Source organism: Nipponia nippon, unplaced genomic scaffold, assembly GCF_047370975.1.
Source record: "Nipponia nippon isolate SJK-2023a ecotype South Korea unplaced genomic scaffold, ASM4737097v1 scaffold_2, whole genome shotgun sequence".
Lineage (NCBI taxonomy): Eukaryota > Metazoa > Chordata > Aves > Pelecaniformes > Threskiornithidae > Nipponia > Nipponia nippon.
Window position 1 is genome coordinate 58,149,327 of NW_028262336.1, and position 20,467 is coordinate 58,169,793.

The following is a 20,467-nucleotide window of genomic DNA, read 5'->3' on the forward strand; positions in this document are numbered from 1 at the left end:
TCAAAGTTACGTATAGGACGGAAGGCAGACTGGGATTTTAGCACAGGCAAAACTGGCTGCCTGGTAGGGCAGCAGGCTATCAGATGTGACAAGAAGGTGTTGGTAGGGCAGTGGTGGCCCCCGTGTGGTGTGCATTGGCCCTCACAACACCTCCAGCCTCAGATCCCACGGTGCAGGAGTGGCAAGCCTGGCTTTCCAGGACCTTGACTCAGGATTTTGTCTTGGATCACCAAAGTTCAGGGCTTTCCAGGCTATGGACAAGCCCTGGACCAGCTCAGTGACGGTGTGTTTGGTATTACATCAGCTCTGCCTGTGCTCCTTACACCGGGTGACGACGGGGCTTGTCCCTTTAGGAAAATATGTGAGAGAGAGGTATTATCCATTGAAAATTAAAGTATATCTCCAGTGTTTCTTGATGTATGCAAGCTATGTTCAAAAATGGGAGCCCTGTGAAGCCAATAGCTGTCACCTTCTTTCTTTCAGTAACACTGAACGAACACTCTCTCTACCTTCCTTTTATTTTTTCTCCCTTTCAAGAAAACCAAGAAAGAACAAGTAAGCAAAGGCTTATTTATGCTGATGTTTTCCAGGCTGCTCATTATAGACTCATAGAGCAGCTCAGGTTGGAAGGGACCTTGAAAGACCATCAGGTCCAACCTTTCATGGGAAAGGGAATCTAGATGAGGTTATCTATCACCTTGTTCGGTCATGTCTTGAAAACCTCCAGTGATGGGGACTCTACCACGTTCCTGGGGATGTTGTTCCAGTGAATGATTGTTCTTACTGTAAAAAATTTCTTTCTTATGCCGAGATGAAAACTCTCCTGGTGCAACTTGTACCCGTTGCCCCTTGTCTTCTCCATGTGGCTCCTTGTGAAGAGAGAGCTTCCGTCCTCTTTGCAGGAAAGTAGTGGGATGCTGTGATGAGGTCATCCCTGAGCCTTCTATTCTCCAGGAAGAAAAGACCTAACTCATTCAGTCTTTCCTCACAGGGCAGGTTCTCCAGCCCTTTGATCATCTTCATGGCCCTCCTTTGGACTCCCTCCGTTCAGTCTGCATCTTTTTTCAATTGTGGGGACCAGACACAGTACTCCAGCTACTGTGTAATGATAGGAAGAGTCAAGTTAGTCAATCTGCTTGTAAAGACAGGTGAAGAAGATTAGGATATGAGAACTAAGGGCATTGGGAATAGAAAGAAAAATAAATGCAGGACTGGAGAAGGCAATGCCACCTGGGGAAATTATGATTTAGATTTGGCTAGCAAGCCTGCCTTTGCTTGGAGCCAAGATCTGCATTTGTGGTGACTTGCATGTTCAGTCTTTTCTCTCAGGAGCCTTCATTCCCTTCTAGCCTGCAAAAGTCCATGAGAGCTCAAAGCTACACAAAATCATCATTAGCTTTTTGTTATTTCTGTTTCTAGTGATTTCTCCTGCTAGGACCAAAGCAGAACCTATTTCCTATTACTGTGCTATTGCTATTTTTGCCCCACAGCCCTGCAGGTCTATTGGTGTGTCCTGTGCTGAGGTCTCTGCAGGGAGGAGCAGGTATGTGCTCCAAAAAGGCTGCTTTCCCCTGCTGCAGGGATGTCGGGAGGCTGACGGGTCCGTTTCCTGAGCTTGTGCTGTCCTCTGCAGTGGCTTTGACACTTTATGCTGAAATATTCATATGATTAGACTCCACAGCATGTGTTTAAGACAGGCTTTAACTCAGCCTTCGCATCTGATTTGTGCACTTTGTGGGATTCTGAAGTGTTTTTTATAGCTTTTCACGCTGAATTTTAATGATGAGAGTATAAAAGCTTTTTGACTGTTATGCACTAAATTTTATTATAATCATCATTAATAATCATATAACAGAACCTAATTTTCATCAAGGTTTGATTCACATTTCATAAATGCCACTGGCAACTGCTGAAATGGCACGTTGTCTCCATAAAACTCGAGCTCTTGTTCTGCTTAACGAGGGGCCATCAGCTGTGGCAAAGCTTCAGGGAGACTGGCTTTCCGAGGAAGCCTGTGGGCTGGGATGAGAGCGGTGGCTTTGGTGGGGCTGCTGCCACTGCAGCCATGGAGAAAAGTTGTGTCATGGTGGTGAAACAGTGCTGTTATAAGCTGGGAAGATGTTCTGCACCAGTGGCTCTTACGCTTCCAATGCGGAGATGATTTTGGCTTATTCTATGGGATAGGCCAGTGCAAGTTTCTGGAAAATTTATGGGAGAAAATCATGGTAGACATGTAAGAAGTAGAAAAGCCATCTCTTTATGTATTTCAATGGCTTTTATAATGGCTAATTTTGAAGTTGCAGGGAGGTTTAAAACACTGGAATTATTCCTAGTGGAAATAAAACAAGAGAAATATCCAAAGGTGCACAAAAAATGTTCTGCTTGGCATGTTTAACACGCTTGTACTGAAGTAAACATTGAGTCAATTCAATTTAGTCCTAATATATTTGTTTTCACTTTCTTTAGGAGAACACCCCCCAGGGACAGATGTACTTGGATAACAAAGATGACAGTTCAATTTCTAGACAACAAGAGATGGAGCTGAATCAGACATCTTTACATCAAACCAGTTTATCTGCAAAGGCAACAGCCAAACCAGTGACCAGAAGTTGCAATGAGCTGCGGCTATTAAAAGAGTATCATGGCATGATAGCGAGTCTTGGAGAGCCACAGACCTTGTGTGAAAAACCAGCAATAGGGGAGGATGGCTGCATTGCTCTGAGGAAGGATTTCACTTCTGTCCCCATGGAGGAAAGGTAAAGAATAAGGACAAACAGAATATTTTTTCTCCTAATCTAAATACATTTTTATTTCTTTGCAGAGCAGGTACGTACGTTCATTAAGTGAATGTTTTTTCTCCCACATAGAGAACAGGAAGCTTAATGGGACATCAGAGCAGTCTTAATTGCTGTGGGGGTTCATGGATCACCAGATTTCTGACCTAATCTCAGCTTTAATAGCAGCCATGGGCCAATTTTGCTGTGTTTTCAAGATCAGACACATGGCTTTTCTTCCCTACTTGGTGTCACCAAGTGTCATAAAACACAGAGAGATAAAGAAGTTTTCATGTTCCACCCCTCACCTCTTTCAGGAAAATGCATCGTAAGGCCGTAAACTGAATCACTACGGCTAAGACTGGGAACACTAAAATGGTACTAATAATGCAACCGTGACAGTTGACACACCATATATCAAGTGTACAAGGAGTGTGTGCTTCTTGTGTATCCTCTCCTGCATCAGGAAAGGTGCAGGTTTGGGGGCGGGGGTGCTAGTCTTTCCTGTTGCGACAGATACAACATCAGCAATTCTATTTGTAAGTGTTTAGAAGTATTTTATAGACCCCAAAATATTGCAGGTGGCTTTTTAAACCTTTCTTGTTCACACATTCAAGTTGTTAAACCCCTTTGGTAGCAGGATGGAGCAAGCTTTGCACCAGCAGCAATCACAGCGTGTGGAAGGCAGCCAGGGTGGACTGTCAACCATTTAGGGTAGTTTTGAGAATTTGTAGAGGTGACTTGACAGAGCCTAAAGCGAGAGCAATGTTGTACCTAATCTCAGCTCCTGCAGAGCACAGGCCTTGAAATGCTGCCTGGGAAAGCCTGCATAGAGCAAGATGGCTTACACTGCAGTGGTGAAGTAGAGTGCTAGCACAATTTCTAGAACCTCATGCTGGAGACTCTCTTTGTGCTGCTACAAGTCCGGAAAAAACATAGTGGATTTCAAAGCAGTTTAATGTTTAAATCAGATTATTTTTTAAAATTAATAAAAATTAACTAAACATAAAAATACAACTTATTTAATTGCTTAATTAAAGTAGATCAGAAGTGTAATGCAGATCAGAATACTGGTTAAATCTTATCTGTAGTCAGCTAGACTTTTCACTGAAAGAACAAAATTTTTTTTTATTTTCCTCCCTCCCTCCTCTTCCTTGTGAACATTGTGGTCACATCCCTGAATTGCTGGGCAGGGCTGAGGTCTGTTCTGTGATCCTGCATCTCATTTAGAAGGAAATCTGCTTATACTGGGAGCGAAGGACGGTTGGGGCATTTTGGTAAGTTCCCTGATCTGGGCAAGGGGGAGCCAGGCTAGCTGGATGAGCTTTGCTGCACCCCAGTGTAAGTGTGCCCTATAAATCTACAGCAAACCAAGTCAAGGTTTTATGTGCATCCAAAAGTATTTCCATCAGAGTGAGAACTGGAAATCATTATAGCTATGCTTTCCAAATATTAAAAAAATAATCAAATTGACAGCTTGACCGCAAAAGCCATGTAAATCCTTTAGAAATTATTTTTGGAGTATTTGAGGATTTGTTGTGTTGACTAAGGATTTTACTGACAGAATGAAATCTTGTAAAAGTTCTTCAGTTCAGCGTGTGGCAGGAGTGAGTTGCTGTCACCTTGTTTTGAAAGAGCACAGTAGAGTACAACGTGTATGTGAGGATGAGAGGCAGGCAGGGGAAAGGAAGGACTGAGTGGATCTGGAGATAAGGTTTTTCTTTTGTGAATTCACACATATGTCTTGCTACAGGTGTATTTGCCAGTGCTATTTGCTGTCCCATTAATGATCCTGGTACAGGAACAAAACCCATGATTGTGTTCTGATGGACCAACTCTTACCCTTCTGGCTAAACGTCTTCCTGTTATTTTCCAATGGGTGATAGGAATTTGTGTACCGGTGATACAGAACTTACGGTGAACCTATGAACCACAGTTTGGAAATCATGGTCACAGGTGCCAGAGATGAAAAATACTAAATCATGGGTGAGCCCACCTTCCTGCAAGTGCAGGCAGTAGCTCCAGGTCTTTTGGTAACACCATTTTCCTGTTGAGGAAACTGTAGTCACTGTGTGTGATTTAGAAATAGATGTACAATTAAAGAGCCATCCCCATGCCCCCTTACAGACAAATGTATATCTAATCTTCTATAGTAATATATTAGGGTCAGGAAAGGATCTTCTGAAATTTCTCCTTGTTGATCTTTACCTCTCTTGCTCCTCTGGCTTATCTGGCTCTTCTTAGCATGTATTTTAGCCAATGTACATTAGGTGCAGTTAAAATACTGATGTGGTCTGTGTAACCCCTCTAGTATGAGTAATTACCCTTAAATCATTGGGACTACTCAACAGAATGCAGATAAAAACATGGATAAACCTTTGCAGACTCATGAGTTGTTTGATTAGTTTCATTAGAATGAGAATTAGCTTTTAACGTAAATTGTTCTTTTGCCTGCAAAGAAAACTACTAATGATTAAAAAAAAGAGGATACCAAATCCTTTCTTTTTCTGTAAAGAGGTTCACTAAATTGGCATGTCTGTATGGTTTGTTTTAATGAATCTACTTAACTTAAATTGCTGAATTATCTTTCAGGGATAAGATTCCCAGGTTCTCTAAATTGTTCAAATGTACACTCAGACAAGACTTTCCAAAGAATCTATTTAACAGAACAGTGGATTTATCTCGGTTGCTAAAATTACTTTTAAGAAAATGTTCTTGAGTTAATCAGGCCCCCTTTCCCAGGGAGACAGATGTCCACCCTATTCTGGACTGAACATTTCCATTTGACTTCAGTGCAATCCTGCAGGTATTTTGTGGTTGGCGTGTGTATTGTCTCGGGCTGCCTGCCTGTCAAAATGCCTTCTCATTTACCTCGCATATTGAAGAACAGTACCTTCCGACTCCAGCTTTTACTGCATTGCCTTAGGCTCGCTGAGCTCTGTGTGAGGAGGTCTGGACCATCCACAGTGGTCACTCTAATGACTTTGTCTGTCCAGAGCATCCTTTGCCCTGAAATAAGCCTGCCAGTCTTCTTGTGAGCAACATACTTCCTTCAGTCCTGCTCACTGTGGGAAATGCAGGCGTGTGTCTCTGCAATGGATGATGGATGAGCTCCAGTGACATTCAGTGGGAATGCACCTGGCCTAGCTGTCCGTCTACACTGAACTGCATTATGCAATGTAGTTTGGTCTATTGGAGATATAGGTTTTAAACTAGTGCAAAATGACAGTGAAGTCTGGGTTTTGATTTTACACTTTTCTCATTCTCCTCAGCCTTTAAACAATGGATTGACCAGGCTCTTTTTCATTACAGTCACATGAAAGTGGCTTTTGCAGTTAATAGACATTGGTCCGAGCCACCTTCCTGAGCCCCTTACCTTGCAGGAAGATTTCATGCTGCTCTGTGGCTGCATGGGCAATGCTCCTCAGGTCAGCCCTGACATCTCCAAAAGCACAGGCTACTTCCTTTCATCATGTCTCTGCATGTACAGGATATGGCCACAAAAAAGACCCCTCGGTTGCCTTGGTCTCATCAGCATCAGTGCTACTTCCATGGGTAAAGCCTAACGGTGTGGCTTTATATCAGTGAAATCTGAAATTCTCCTTTGTGATCTTCAGGAAGGGGGTGAAGTCAGCTGTTTTCCACTGAGGAGTTAGTGAGCCTCAAAGGCCATCTATAGAAGTGAGATGAATAGTAATTCTTAATCCCATGTAACCAATTACTTTTTGTTGCTATTTAAAACTATGTTACTGAAAAAAGAAGGGCATTAATTGGAATATAAAAGTGGCAGGAGGTGGTGGAAGAGAGGGGTAATAGAGTAACTAGACCCTGTGACATTCGTTTTATATTGCCTTTTGGTCCCTTTCTTTCTTTGATGTAATTGCTGGCTGTACCTCCTTTAGGGGGTCAGATCATAACGTTATCTTCTCAGGAAAAAAATAAGGTTGGCAGTTGTGCATTCATTATGTCATGAACTTTTCATGAGAAATTAGGCTGTGAAAGGAAGGTGATGAAACCAAGCTCTAGCATTACTCCACTGAAGTTATATTTGGATGAATTTGGCCCTGGAATTTGCTGGTCATTTAATATGATAGTCCTTGAAAGTATTTTTCTTTAATCTTTGTGCCTCATTGAGAAGATTAATCTCTGAGATAACAAAAAATAACATCTTTTTTTGAATCTGCTTGAATTTGTGTTTCATCAAGCAAAACTATTTCTCTCAGCATTTCTCCTGTCTCTTAGTTTCACTTATGTAATGCTCACTTATGTAAGAAAAAGTAAAAACAATCAACCAAATCCAACTCTTCCTTTGCCCTGAATCTGTGGTCCCAGGAGCAGTAGGGAGATTGGTTTGCAATGAGAAGGTCAGTGAGTTAAAAATGTCTATTGAACTCTTGCTTTGCAGCAATACAACAGAAAGATTGCAATTGTATTTCCTGTTAGCTGGAGAAGCTGGGAGACGGTAAGCTATTGTATAGTGAGAAGTCAGTATGAAAGTGAAGTTATGCCTTTAGCAGTAAGGGATTATAAATATCAATTTTGATTTTTAATTATGTTGATGTATTGCTACTTTTAAAGGACATTTATGAGACTTAGAATCAGATGTCAAGAAGACATGGTTACTGTCTAAATAAGTAAAATTTATGTGACAATTTAAAAGCTTCTTCAGACAGGGGAAAAAGACTGAGAAAAAAGAATACATTTTTTGTGTGTCCTAAGACTAATTTTGATCTTTGGCTATTAGAATAAAATGGGATCATTTTCTGTTCAACAGTCAAACAGAGAAAGCAGTTATTTTCACATCATAATTGCATGTTTGTGTAGGAACCATTCTGATTTTTCACGTCAATCACACAAATATTAGAGAAGAGTCCAGGACAGATAGATGACTTCACAGCAAACTGTCACATTCATCGTTCTCGTGTGGCTTCTGGTGATCTTGCTTGCTGCCTGAACGGTGACACTTCTGGCTTTCTTTCCATTTCTTATCTGTAGTGAATGTTTCTGAGTTTTGATTCCCCTTGAGGATCTTTAAATGCTATGACACTGCAGTGAACAAATAATATTAAAGAAGTTTTAAAGTCACAACTCTACTAATTAATTGATTTAATTTGGTTCGTTTGGTTTTGAATATACTCTCTCCAGCATTTGTTGCTAACATGGAGGCATGTGGTCGCAACATGAGCAAGCTGGGCATGGGACTGCTGAGACTCTCTTAGCTCAGATTAGAGCTCCCTGCTGTTGCCCCTACTACATCATAAAATATCATTCAAAACCTGAAACCCTCAAAAGAAGCAATAAGCAGCTCTAGCAAACCTTTAGCTTGAATGGTAGGAAGTATAACAGAAAGACAACATTATGCACAACAGTCAAATAAATAAGTTATTGGAAAGTTCTGCTGCCCCCTTCTAACTCTCTGTTCCCCATTTCCTGGAAAAAAAAACCATCTTGAAGCAGTAATGGAAGGAAGACTGAAATGTGGTTCTATGGCATAACTTAAGGAGAGTGTTTGGCTTCATTTGAGCACATTTGATGTGTGTTCAGCAAAAGACAGATTTTAACTTAGTTTCTGCTGTTAATGAAACATACAGACACAAACCTCACTCATGATAATTTTCCCTGTGTTCAGAGTTATTTAATTTCTCTGTTGTTGTGTACTATTCATCATCTCAGTGCTTATTTCTTATAATTATTCACAATATCTCAGATTGGTCATGTACTCCAATTTCTGTTCTGTCATCAGCAGACTAAAACCATAGCACTCCCATGTAGCCACTCAAATGTTTTTTGATTCTGACAGGATATTTTGGTAAACAAAAATCCACCACCATTAATTTTTGTTTCTAAAAGTGCTCTGTTGAAAGAATTAGGGGGTACTAATTAACTGCCTTACACTTTTCTCACTGTCAGGCTAAAAACTGAACTCAGCACTGAGTGAAAAATTTGCAATGTACTAACCTCCAAATACCAAATGTTTCAATTGAGTTGCTGTGACATTGCACAAAACTGTTGAATTTTGCAAGCAGCTGCTCTCTTCCTAATGGTTAATAATATGGCTATGTGGGGTTCATCTTCGTTAGACCTCTTAGGCCAATTTTGGAAAGATTCCAGTAACATACAAGCTTCAATCCTCTTTGGGGTTGGACAGCTGTTTCCTCATGTAAACCTCTGTTTAAACGTGGGAAAGCTTTTAATGTCAGCAATGATTTTTTTACATTATAAGGTTGGAGGGTTAAGCCAACCAGACAGCCAGACTTTGAAAAGAAATGTGTTGCACAGAGGCAGTCACAGTTGAGCAGGAGGGCATGCATGGGGCTTAAATAGCTGCTGTGAGGAGGAGCTATCAATGTAAGATGAAGCAAATAACTGAGTTACTCAGTATCCCTCAGTGAAGATTTTTCTTTGAAAAACTGTTCCATATGCTTCACTCCTGGCTGATGTGCCTATGTGCGGGTGGCAGCTCTGACATACTAAACAATTCATGGGAATCAGAACTTTGCACTAGCAGGTGGTCAAATTATGCTAATTAATAAGAATTCAGTTTTGTCCCAATTTTCTGCCATGTAGGTGTGCAAAAGCTTTATGTGGGGAAGAACAATTGAGTCTTTTCTGACAATGTCTGGGGGGAAGGAAAACAAAGCATTGGAAATCCACAGCTCTTACATGTATTGCTGCATCAGGTGGACATGCGGATAGGCAGCCACTGCAGTGCTGCTGTTGGGCGGTAAATGGTCTGCACGATAACGTGGCAACTTTTCCATGGGCCCGGGCCCTGTGGTTGAAAGGCAGAGCAAGACAAAACCTGAAAGTGCAGCCAAAGTCATTGAGAAAGGGAGTCATGGAGAGGGATCTGATGTTTGACAGTGAGTTTGGACCATTTAGCTTTAAGGCTTGAACCTCAGTGTGCCTGAAGTAGGGCAGGAGCCCATGAAATTTGCAGAGCGTAGGAGGAGAGAGCACAGGACAAGGGCAGCTTGGTTTCATGGTCCAATCAAAAAAGAAGTAATGCCAGTGGGGCTCCCTTACTGTAAAAGTCCTGTAGGAGGTGGAAGTACAATCTCTATTCTGCTCTGAGGGATAGTAAACACATAGAATCATAGGATCGTTAAGGTTGGAAAAGACCTTTAAGATCATCGAGTCGAACCGTTAACGTATCACTGCCAAGTCCACCACTATACCATGTCCTCAAGCACCACATCTACCTGTCTTTTAAATACCTCCAGGGATGCAGACTCAACCAGTTCCCTCGGCAGCCTGTTCCAATGCTTGACTGCCCTTTCAGTGAAGAAGTTTTTCATTATATCCAACCTAAACTTCCCCTGGCGCAGCTTGAGGCCATTTCCTCTCGTCCATACCTCCTAACTCTTGAGTAAGTGTATGAGCCACCAGGATCCAAGGCACTCTTATTTTTTCCTTTACTCTTTCAATTTATCAGTCTAAATAAATAATGAAACATCAATTGAAACAGCAACTCTAACTCAGGTATTCTACTTTCTAAGTAAATTTTTTTATAATCAGCATTGTTTTGTTTATCTCCTTCTCTTGCTGCTTCTTCCAGCGACTATTATTTTGTTGAAAGTGTAAGGGCCTGAAGAAAGAGGAGAGGAAGGGCTTGCAGGCCCTAGCAGTCTTTCCTAGTAGTCAGGGTAGTCAGGTGGAGCTTGGGTAGCTTGGTTCATACTGAGCATTTGCCCAAAAATATCGCCTCAGCCTCTTCCCAGACTACTGGAGAGCTGCTGCCAAGCATAGAGGGAGGAGAGAAGACTCTGAGACAGGGGTGGAAGGGGAAGCATCTGGAAGGTGAGATATCAATAAAATGCAGAGACAGTAGGAATGGTGAGAAGGATGAATGGAAACCCTTCCATGTGGCTACAGAGGGACACTGGGTAAAACTGAAATACTGTGTGAAATATGGGGTGAGAGCAGGCTGCAGTGAGCTATGGAGTGAATTAGATAAAAGCAAGTTAATGCCATGGTTGCACGCCAGACTCTGATGCAATCGGTCCTCAGTTATGATAAAAAAATCCTAACTCCACACAAAGCTGCAGTTAACAAAAGAGTACAAAACTGTAAGTCCCAAACCTTGAAGTGAGTCAGCCAAGTTAGGGGCACTCCTTCCTTACCCTGAACGCCTTGCACTAATGAGTGCTTGCAGCTTAATCTTCCAAACAAAACCAAGATGTGTTAACAAGATAAAAATATGGAAGGCCATGATCCCTCAAAAAATAAAAACCCCACCCTGCAAGGGGTACAGAAAGAAACCTCTCCTTCCTTTCTTTCTTTTTTTTTTTTTTTAAATAGCTTACTGCTAGGAGCAGATGTTTTAAAGCATAGTTCTGCTTAGTGATAGAGATGTGTTTCAGCCTGCCCAACACTTTAAATGTCTCTCCCATTAGAATTAATTAGCATCAGAATGGTTTGTCCTCTTGTGTTACAAGCACGGGAAATTATTCCTCAGCCACAACAAAAATTTCCAGGATAGTGGTGGTCATACATTTAAGAACTGACGTTCATGTTAAATTCAATGTAGTTGATGGAAAAATAGATTAATGCAGATGGAAGAAATTAGCCAGTGAATTAAAAAAAAAATAGGGTCACAGTCTGTAGTCTGGCAAATCATATGGCTTTTTTTAAAACCTGCTATTTGTAAGGAGCTCAAGTGATTTACTCTCTGAAATACAGCAAAAGCTGATAAATGAGTCACCAAAACGCTTACAGACAGTGACCAAGCAAGCAATTCTCTGCTTGAGAGGTACTAATGGGACTGCAGGGGCAACCTGCAATAATTGTGCTAATGGACCAGCAGAAGTCAGAGACCACGTAGAACTCTGTCCACAGCAGGTCGGAGCTAAGTCAAGGACAGCACAGTGAGCTGGAGCCAGGTCTGTCAGAACTGGGTAGGTTCAGAATTAATGCACTTGGATTTCTTTTTTTTTTTTTTCCCTTTGCACACGTTTATATGATTTCTTTTGGGCAGGGTGAGATACAAAACAGATTGGCAGTTACAGCAACCCACAGTTTTCAGAAGTGCAGCAGAAGATACTGACTCAGTACTGTCTGTGAATTACCATCATTCAGAAGCAGCTGTGAAAGGCTGAAGGTTTTGCTCACACTTTCTGAAGTACTCCCTTTTCCATGCTAGTCAGTAAGGAGAGTAGACACAGCCCATCTGCCATTCACTCCCTGGTATCCTTGAGCACAGTTTTTGTAAGAACTCCCTTGCCTGGAATGAAGCTCTGGCAATGGTGGAGCATGAAAGCATTTCTCTCGGATGGCCAAGCTGGCAGTTATATTGAATTGGTATGTCTGGCAGGGCATTGCACTTGCTGTTTGAGGAGGAAGTGCTATGCTATTGATGAATTTATTGTAAGAAGTCTAGTCCTGGATTAATAGAATACGTCCTTGGATAGGGTAGGTAAATATTTCACAGTGACTTCTCCACCCACTCTTGTAGTCTTATGTAATTTATTTTCTCTGCTGCTTAAAACATACAAAAGTAAAAGCAGCTTCAAATATTCTTTTGTCTCTAATCTTTCTAGGAGTGATAGGAGCAACTCTACCTCCTCAACCACGTCAATGACATATGAGTTGCAATCCTCTTTAGGAGTCTAATGACAGCTGGTTCATCATGTAAACCTCTTAGAGTCAAAAACATGAACCTGAATTTAGTGAATCTGTCTGATAAAAGGAATGGTAAACCCAGAATGGAGGGTAACAAGGAATGCACTTCTGTTTTCTCTGATGTGTCTTCAATTGCGTAAGCTAAACCAGCAGGGCTATATTGTAATATTGATAAATACACAGTTTTATTGCATCCATTGACACTACGTGGCTTCTTTGCCAAGATGCTCTGTGTACTGTATGGAAAGCCTCCCAGAGCTTTCCAGAGCAGGCCAACAAGAGCAAATGCTCTACGCAGAAGTGGCACAATGGAATTTGTGCATTTTAGGCAATGTTTTTGGCTCATGTCTACTTGCCGTATTGTAGTCTGTACTCAAAAATGAGCTAAAGCAGAACTGTAAGGAATAGTGATGTTTCAGAGTAAAAATTTTGAACATCAGCATGTGGAAAACTATTGTTTTTAACCACAAATAAAATGGCAACAAGCAACCGTTATAAACTTGTTCGTAGTTGTATAGCAGTATTGAAGAGGATTATATGGCCAGAAATATTCCTACTAGCCTGTTTTGACAGAAGACACACTATCCTTGGTAAAAAAGAATGATAGATTCTCATAAGGATTTGTAAGTATAGGTGTCATGCTAATCACAATTTTTAACCTATAGGTCTGTCAACAAAAGTTGAAAAAGCTCCATTTATCTCATTAGACCTGTCATGCTTTCTCTCAGCTGGAAATCTGATGTTTGTGAGGCAGAACACACAGGAGCTCCACATCAAAACAGGCAACAAATGTACCTATTTATTTACAATTTAGAGTAGGACTTATAATTTAATTTTCTTGATGTGTCAATCCAACAAGTATTTTAGGTGCAAGCAGACAGGATGGAGAAAAGAGAATTCTGGCTCTTCATACTTGTTAAACACTGTATGAATCTGGGGAGATTTAGGTCATACATATAATGCTTTGAGATAATTGAAATTAAGTATTGACACCAGCTTCCTTACATGTAATGGAATTTATTTATTTGTATGCAGAATTAGTCATCAGGATCCTACCCATGCTGCATACCTATCTCTTCAGGGATGAGGTCTTCATGGTATCATGGTCTACATCGCATTCAGTCTTCATTTACAAGAAAGTTGCAAATAGGAGCATATCTTGTCCTATTGAGGTTATAATGTTTAGTTATGGACTAAAATAAATGAATACATAAAGTATAACACTGCAGAGCTGAGACTCTAACCATACCTTTTGCAATGAAGAACAAATGTTAATGGAGTCCATTCTTCTTTTCTAAATCCACGTCCCTTTTAAAATTTAATATGTCTGTATGCTTTTGTCTTAAGTTAAAATCTGTTCTTTTAGCTTTGCCATGTGTCATGATATTTTTTTCTCTCCAGCCCACGCTTTTTCCTAATGCTTCTGGAGGAGATAATTCCTGTAGCTTTAGTTCTTCCACTATTCTGATTAACTTTCACATTGCATAACCTTAAAATAGTACAAAATGTTTTTTTTCTCTGTGACAATGTGCTATGGACTTCTGCTTCTCATAGACATTTTGTTTGTTTGTTTTTAAAACATTTCTTTGCAATGGTAACCTACTTTGAAGTGCCATGACTCAAATGTGATTCCAGTTTTGGGGCTTTAAAGCTGTTATTTTTGTGTAGAGGAACAACCATTATTCTGTGTTGATTCTTGAGGTGCAGAACAGCATTAACTTTTAAGAACGATGTCTGGTTATGGTCATTTCAGTCTCTCTCTCTCTTGTCTTTCTCTCTTTTTTGTTACTTTGTTTATTGGTCTGCTGCCTAGAGTATCCACTTAGCTTTCTTTTTCCTTTGCCTTTCCATATTGTCAGAGTATTCTTCAGTTTTCCTGCTATGTCACACTCTACTGATAATTTCTTTTTGCAGACTGCCTGTGCAGACTGTATTAAAAAGACATTTGTTAGTGCAGTGGCTGTTTATCTTGGCAACAGTTTCCGGAGTTGTTTTATTCAAAAGATGTATGTGAGAAGCTGTGTTTTGTTAGTACTATACTTTATCCAACTTTCAGGCATCTGATGTGTGTTTCAGGCTTCTCTTTTTTGGAGGTGCTGTTGATTCAAGAGCACTAAACCTTTTTGATCTGTTTCAGTTTACAACCAAATAGCTGCATAACTGCCTGGTCCAACACATAGCAAAGGACAAGCTTTGCTTTTTTTTTTTTATGAAAGGCCTTTTTTCATGCTTTTTAAAATGCTAACAATGTTTTTTATTGAAAATTAATAGATTATTCAGACGCTATATCTGCCTGAAGAAACAAAACATTTGTAAACTTTCTTCTGTCTTTAACTGTCTAAACTATCTGTGCTCCATGGCATCTCTGCCAGGGCGGGACCGGTAACAGAGATCCTTTGTCTCGATTCTTCCACTGTTGGAGACATACCTGTTTTGCTTCTTTAATGGGGTTCATTTGTAAGGACCTGCTGGTTTGTTTTTTTTTTTTTCATCTGTCTCTCTTGGAGCCTTCTGCCTTAATGAGGGGAAGAAGACAGAAAGAAGCTGATGACAATGGGCAGCTATGTCAGCATGGGGTTTGGTGGCAAAACAGAACCCAGCACTGTGGAATGAGTTTCCTGACGCTTGGACACTGCGTGTGTTTACATGTGACAGTGGTCTTAGTGAAGGACTATTGCAGGGAAGAGCATCATCTTTGTGAGATAAAACTGCATTGATTCTTGAATGGTTTCACTGAGTATTCTCCAAATGTAAGAACAAATACTGTATTATTATCAGCTACCTTTTTATTCTGTTTGGTTTCTTTAATTTGTTCCTCTGGGATTTTCAGTGCTTTAAAATATTTTTGTCTCTGATATAACTCGAGGCAGAAGGCAATGACCAGGGATGTGGATTTACTCTGTATTGGAAGTTACTTGTTAGGAAGTTATAAGGAAATCATATTTGGAAGGATTTGTTCATAGCTATTTTTATTCCTAATCAACACTGAATAACTTTTTCGGTGAAAAGTCTTCTGTACTAAAAAGAGATTTCACTTAAGAGCAAATCAAAAGTACATGAAAAAAGTACTTTTTGGTACACTGTAATATAGACATTGCTTGTGTGAGGCTTATACATTATTTACTGAAGAACTCTTTCTGTTACCTCAAAGATAATTCTCCAGGGTCCTTGTATAGTCAACATGAGAGATGGGGAGAATGAAAATGATTTGAAGAGGTCTCTCTCTTGTCAGTGACTGTAACTATCCTAGACCAGACTTTTAGGTGGCAAAAGTGGTATGAATAACCTCAGTGTCTTATGCTCAGGCAGAACCTGAAAAGGAAATCTTAGTACCTCCATTATAGTTAAAATAATGATGAAATTAAGTATAATGGAAGGGCTTCCATTATAGTGAAAAAATACCCATTATTTTATCAACTTAACAGTGTTATGTCAATATATGATAGCTATATCTCCCCCTACAAATTATTTATCTTAAAATTTTACTGCTGTTTCTTCTCTGCCTACTCTGAGTACTATGTCTCATGCCCTAGCTTTGGAGATAGTTTTAGCATTTTTGCTGGGTCCAGCCCACTGAGATCAGGATCTACGTAAAGGCCACATAAGTTGTCCTAGTTATATTGCAATACCTTATGAGAATCTGACTATTTACCAGATATGAGGGTTCTTGAACTTGCCTTGTTTCATTTTATTATGACCAAAGGACAAAAGACAAGTCCCAGCAAGCTTACAATAGTTGGGATCCATCATATGCTTTTTTAAAACAAAGCTTAATTTGATGACAACTTGAATTTTTTAAGCCCTGCAGTGGCCTGCTGCTTGTCTTCACCTCCTCTCTCTAACACCTCTCCGGGCACAAAAGCCAGTCACATTTTTTCATGTTGTTAATGAGCTTTTTTGTACGTCTGTCTGGCCTTTTTTTAACTCTAAGCAATGGAGACACTTTGTTTTTAGTGACAAAGTTATTTTTTTCCTGTAAAAGTTGAAGGTATGAATAATGTTACCTCCAAATTCTTGGAATGAAAAATATGGAACTTAGCTCACTAATTACTCTTTTCAATCTCCAAAACTGGGGTGAGTGGCTAAGAGTATATTATAGGACTATGCAAGACCAGAAGCATAATTATGTGTGACAGCCTGTCAGTACATGGCTTGGATTAAGGAAAATTGTATCAAAATAATCCTGTCTCATGATTGTGTAGGAAAGTATTCCCTCATCTGGGAAGTGGTCAGTGGTCTTCTTTTAATAATATCATCCTTCTTTTCTTGCATCATCCTTAAATTCAGCTGGTCTGAAAGTGAATCTTCATACTTCAACATATATTCCCCCAATCCTTTGAGACTACATCATATCACCACAATGCTTGAAGAATAACCTTCTCTAGAGATGGTCACATTGTCCAGTTGTTTCTCAGATCTATCTTTCTGTTCATGTTTCTGTCATCCCAGTGCCCCATATAGCATCTTTAAGAGAGTCTGGTCAGATATAAAGTTAAAACATTAAGTTGTCACCTCTTCCTTAACTTTTGAGATTCTTGGAATTGTCTCACAACCTACGAAAAAATTGTGTCCCCCCCCGCTTTGTTTGTCATAAATTCAGTTAGCATCAGAGTTGGTTAAGCTAAAAGCCCATTGTGAATGCCAAAAGACAAATGTTGGCATTTAAAAGCCAGGCTTGCAGAATATGCTAAAGCATTACAAGTGCAGCCATGCTTAAAGTGTTGCTGATAAATTGCCTCCCTATAGCAGATTCATTTTTCAGTGTGCCCTCCAGCATTTGCGAATAATACCTCTTAACAGGTTATCTCTGTAATCCATAGAGAAACTGGGGTTTTGGAATTTGGACCACTACCAATACTAGCTATTGCTGCCTATTTCAAATTTGCAACTTGCTGGCAGTCGCCAACAGCTAAACTGTTTTGGCAGCACCTGCTCCTGAAGTGTAGTTTCTTCTTCAGACTGTCTGCAGCTTTTGCATGCTTTCTCCTGTAGCTTTCCAATTTTCTTTGCTGCAGCAGAAAATGGAGAAGAAGAAACAGTATCTTAAGCTTTCTTAGTGCAACTTCTCAGTCCTTCAAAGGGTAGGCTTTTTGGACCTGCCCCATCACTGTGGCCCTTCTGGGTAGTCATGAGGCTCTGGGCTCCCGTCTCATACCTACTCCCTTGCTGGGTGCTGTGAGATGGGTCCTGGTCAAGGAGGGCATGGCCCTGCCAGGCCCATGACCACCCTCTTCTCCTGGCTCCCTCCCATTGGTCAATGAGCTCTCATGGCGCCCTGACACAGGAATGAAAAATGTGTGGAGGACAGCTTAGTCCTGTTAGGTAGAGTCAGAGGATCTTCAGGGCAGCTTAAGGATTAAGTACTTTCTTTTAGCTTCACCCATTGCAGTGGAGTCCTGGTGCGTCAAAGTTATTAACCATGTCCTGATGCTTTTTTGATAGAGACTTCCCCTGACAGAGGCAGGCAAAGACTCTTGACGAAAAGGAGCTACCAAGTCCTGGAGGTATCTGAAAATTTCATTTTTCAGGGAAGTACAATAACCCTGCAAAGCCTGATTTGGTTTAAAAAAAGGAAATACAGGAAGCACTCTATTTTCCAAGCTATCTCTGAACTTAAAATTGCTCTACTTCTTAAAATAGCAGAATATTGCACAAATGAAGGAGAGACCACTACCACATGCTCTTGCAGGACATGTTCACTCTCCAAATACAGCAGAAGTGAATGAAGCAAGCACATTGTGTATGTCCTATATAAGGAACTATTTCTGTCTTGGAAAAGCTTGGCACACACTTCACTACATCTTTCTTAAGCATGTTCTTTATTTGCCTAGGGTCTTAGCATGCCAGACGCTTCTGAATATGAGACCTGCCACTTGGCTGTGCCTCTTGAAGTCTCTTGCTGTCAGGTACTGCCAGTGCTGCAGTCCCCTGGGGAATCCTGTACAGTCCTGACTAACAGAAAATCGGGAAAGTCAAAGAGAAAATGAGTCTGTATTAAGTAATGCTTTCATTGCTAAATTTTTTTGACATCTTAATGGTGCATGCTTTTAAAGGGTCTAGAGGTTATTTGCTGATTTAGTTGAAGCTACATAAAGCAGTCATCAGAAAATGTCTGGAGCCTGTTTAGAGATGTGAGCTCTGGAGTCTTTGATCCTTCCCTTGACTCTTAGTGTATCAGTTGACCATACTTCATTTGCAGTGGGTAGGCATAACAGTTCCCCCATGACGTGCTACCACTGAGGAGAAAACATGACAGGGGGTTGTGTCTCTGTGTGGGCATGTATATATCATGATGTTGACGAATGTATGTATACAGCTGCTTAGTACACAGTAAACGTTTAAAAGCTGAATGCCGTAATATTGGTCAGCACAGTTTGTACCATGTAACTGTTGTCCAAAAGTGGACTTTATCAGAAACTGACAAATACCAAATCTGGTGTAAGAATATGTTTCAAGTGCAGTCAAAAAACTGGTGTGGGGTTTTCTTTGTGTTTTTTTTTTTTCTTTGTAAAAACATCTCTGTTTTTCAATTTATTTCTGCCTTGTGCTTGTTTACAATTATGATAAGAGTAATTAGTTCAGTACATATGATTTGTATAAAAGTTCTCTCTTCAGCAAAGATGATGCTTCTGAAATTAACCTTTAGTCTATAAGAATGTAGAAATGATAAATTAAAGTCTTACAGTTGTTATTAGTCTCCTGCATGATTAATTATCTCTCATATTCTTACTCAGGCCTTCTTCTCCACCAGGAAAATTTGCTTAAATTTTTATTGTATTTATTATAATCTCTTGGCTCTGTAGTATTCCCGGACTTTTGTTTAAGAGGCACCCTCACACTTATAATGGTTTTAGTGATTACTAATTCAGGGAAGCATGCTAACTTTTCTTTTTCCTGAAGAGATTCTGCTTTTAATGCTTTATATAGTGAAATTTCCAATAAGTTATGCTCAAAACTGTTGATGTTCTTGCACAATACGTATGCTTCCATATTCACCTCTTCTTCAATTCTGACCAAATCCTTTCCGTAGAAGTGAGAATTATTGCTTTATGTTGTCCTAGAAATAGCTCTTTTACTGATAGTTGCGTGCACGACAACATATGGCAGATGAAGCCTTATCTTAGCTGATGGTTAAAATGTATGCATTTTATTATAGGGAGTGAAAACTTTTGCATTGTGTGGCATGATTAACCTTTTCAATGTAAGGATAAATAGGAGGTTCCAGCCAAACCTAGTGGTTATTTTAAGTGTTTGTCATCTAACTAGGATGAGTATGGTCTTTCTCTTCCCCAGGTTCCTGTAGGATGCTTGCTTCTTTTGGTGTCCTCTGCTATAGTGTATTTGGGATTGAAAGGTTGCTTATTGCTGAACAACAGTTCCTACCACAAAGTCTTCCTTTTCCTTTTGCTTAAAGTGGCATGTGTAAACATATTAGGAAATGCCTGAAAATGTGGTCGGGGGCAGGTCTGTTGCTCAATGGCAGTAATTGAGTTCTCTCTTTGGACTTCATCCAAAGTCCCCTGAAGACTTTGGAAGCTATCACCTGCAGGTAATGGAAGATAGTGGCTTGTTGTAGGTGAAACCTGCAGCAATCTTCAGCCACCAACTCTGAATAACATCCGAGGAATCATCAGCCCATCAGTGCGAGCAACTGGAGTCTCCCACATCTTGTGAGTTCATAGAATCATACAGTCATTAAGGCTGGAAAAGACCCTTAAGATCATCGAGTCCAACCATTATCCTATCACTGCCAAGTCCACCACTAAACCATGTCCTCAAGCACCACGTCTACCTGTCTTTTAAATACCTCCAGGGATGGGGACTCAACCACTTCCCTGGGCAACCTGTTCCAGTGCCTGACTACCCTTTCGGTGAAAAAGTTTTTCCTAACATCCAACCTAAACTTGCCCTGGCACAGCTTGAGGCCATTTCCTCTCGTCCTATTGCTTGTTACTTGGGAGAAGAGACTGACCCCCACCTCGCTACAACCTCCTTTCAGGTAGTTGTAGAGAGCAATAAGGTCTCCCCTCAGTCTCCTCTTCTCCAGACTAAACAACCCCAGCTCCCTCAGC

General features: G+C 40.4%; 1 protein-coding gene across 1 annotated transcript in view; it reads left to right on the plus strand.

Moving 5' to 3' along the window:
- Positions 1 to 2,487: 2,487 nt before the first annotated feature.
- Positions 2,488 to 20,467, plus strand: part of OCA2 (OCA2 melanosomal transmembrane protein) — a 182,469-nt gene continuing 164,489 nt past the window's right edge. Inside the window, exon 1 of the mRNA XM_009472559.2 lies at positions 2,488 to 2,756. Coding sequence (XP_009470834.1) covers positions 2,488 to 2,756 — 269 coding nt within the window. The remainder of the gene's footprint in view (positions 2,757 to 20,467) is intronic.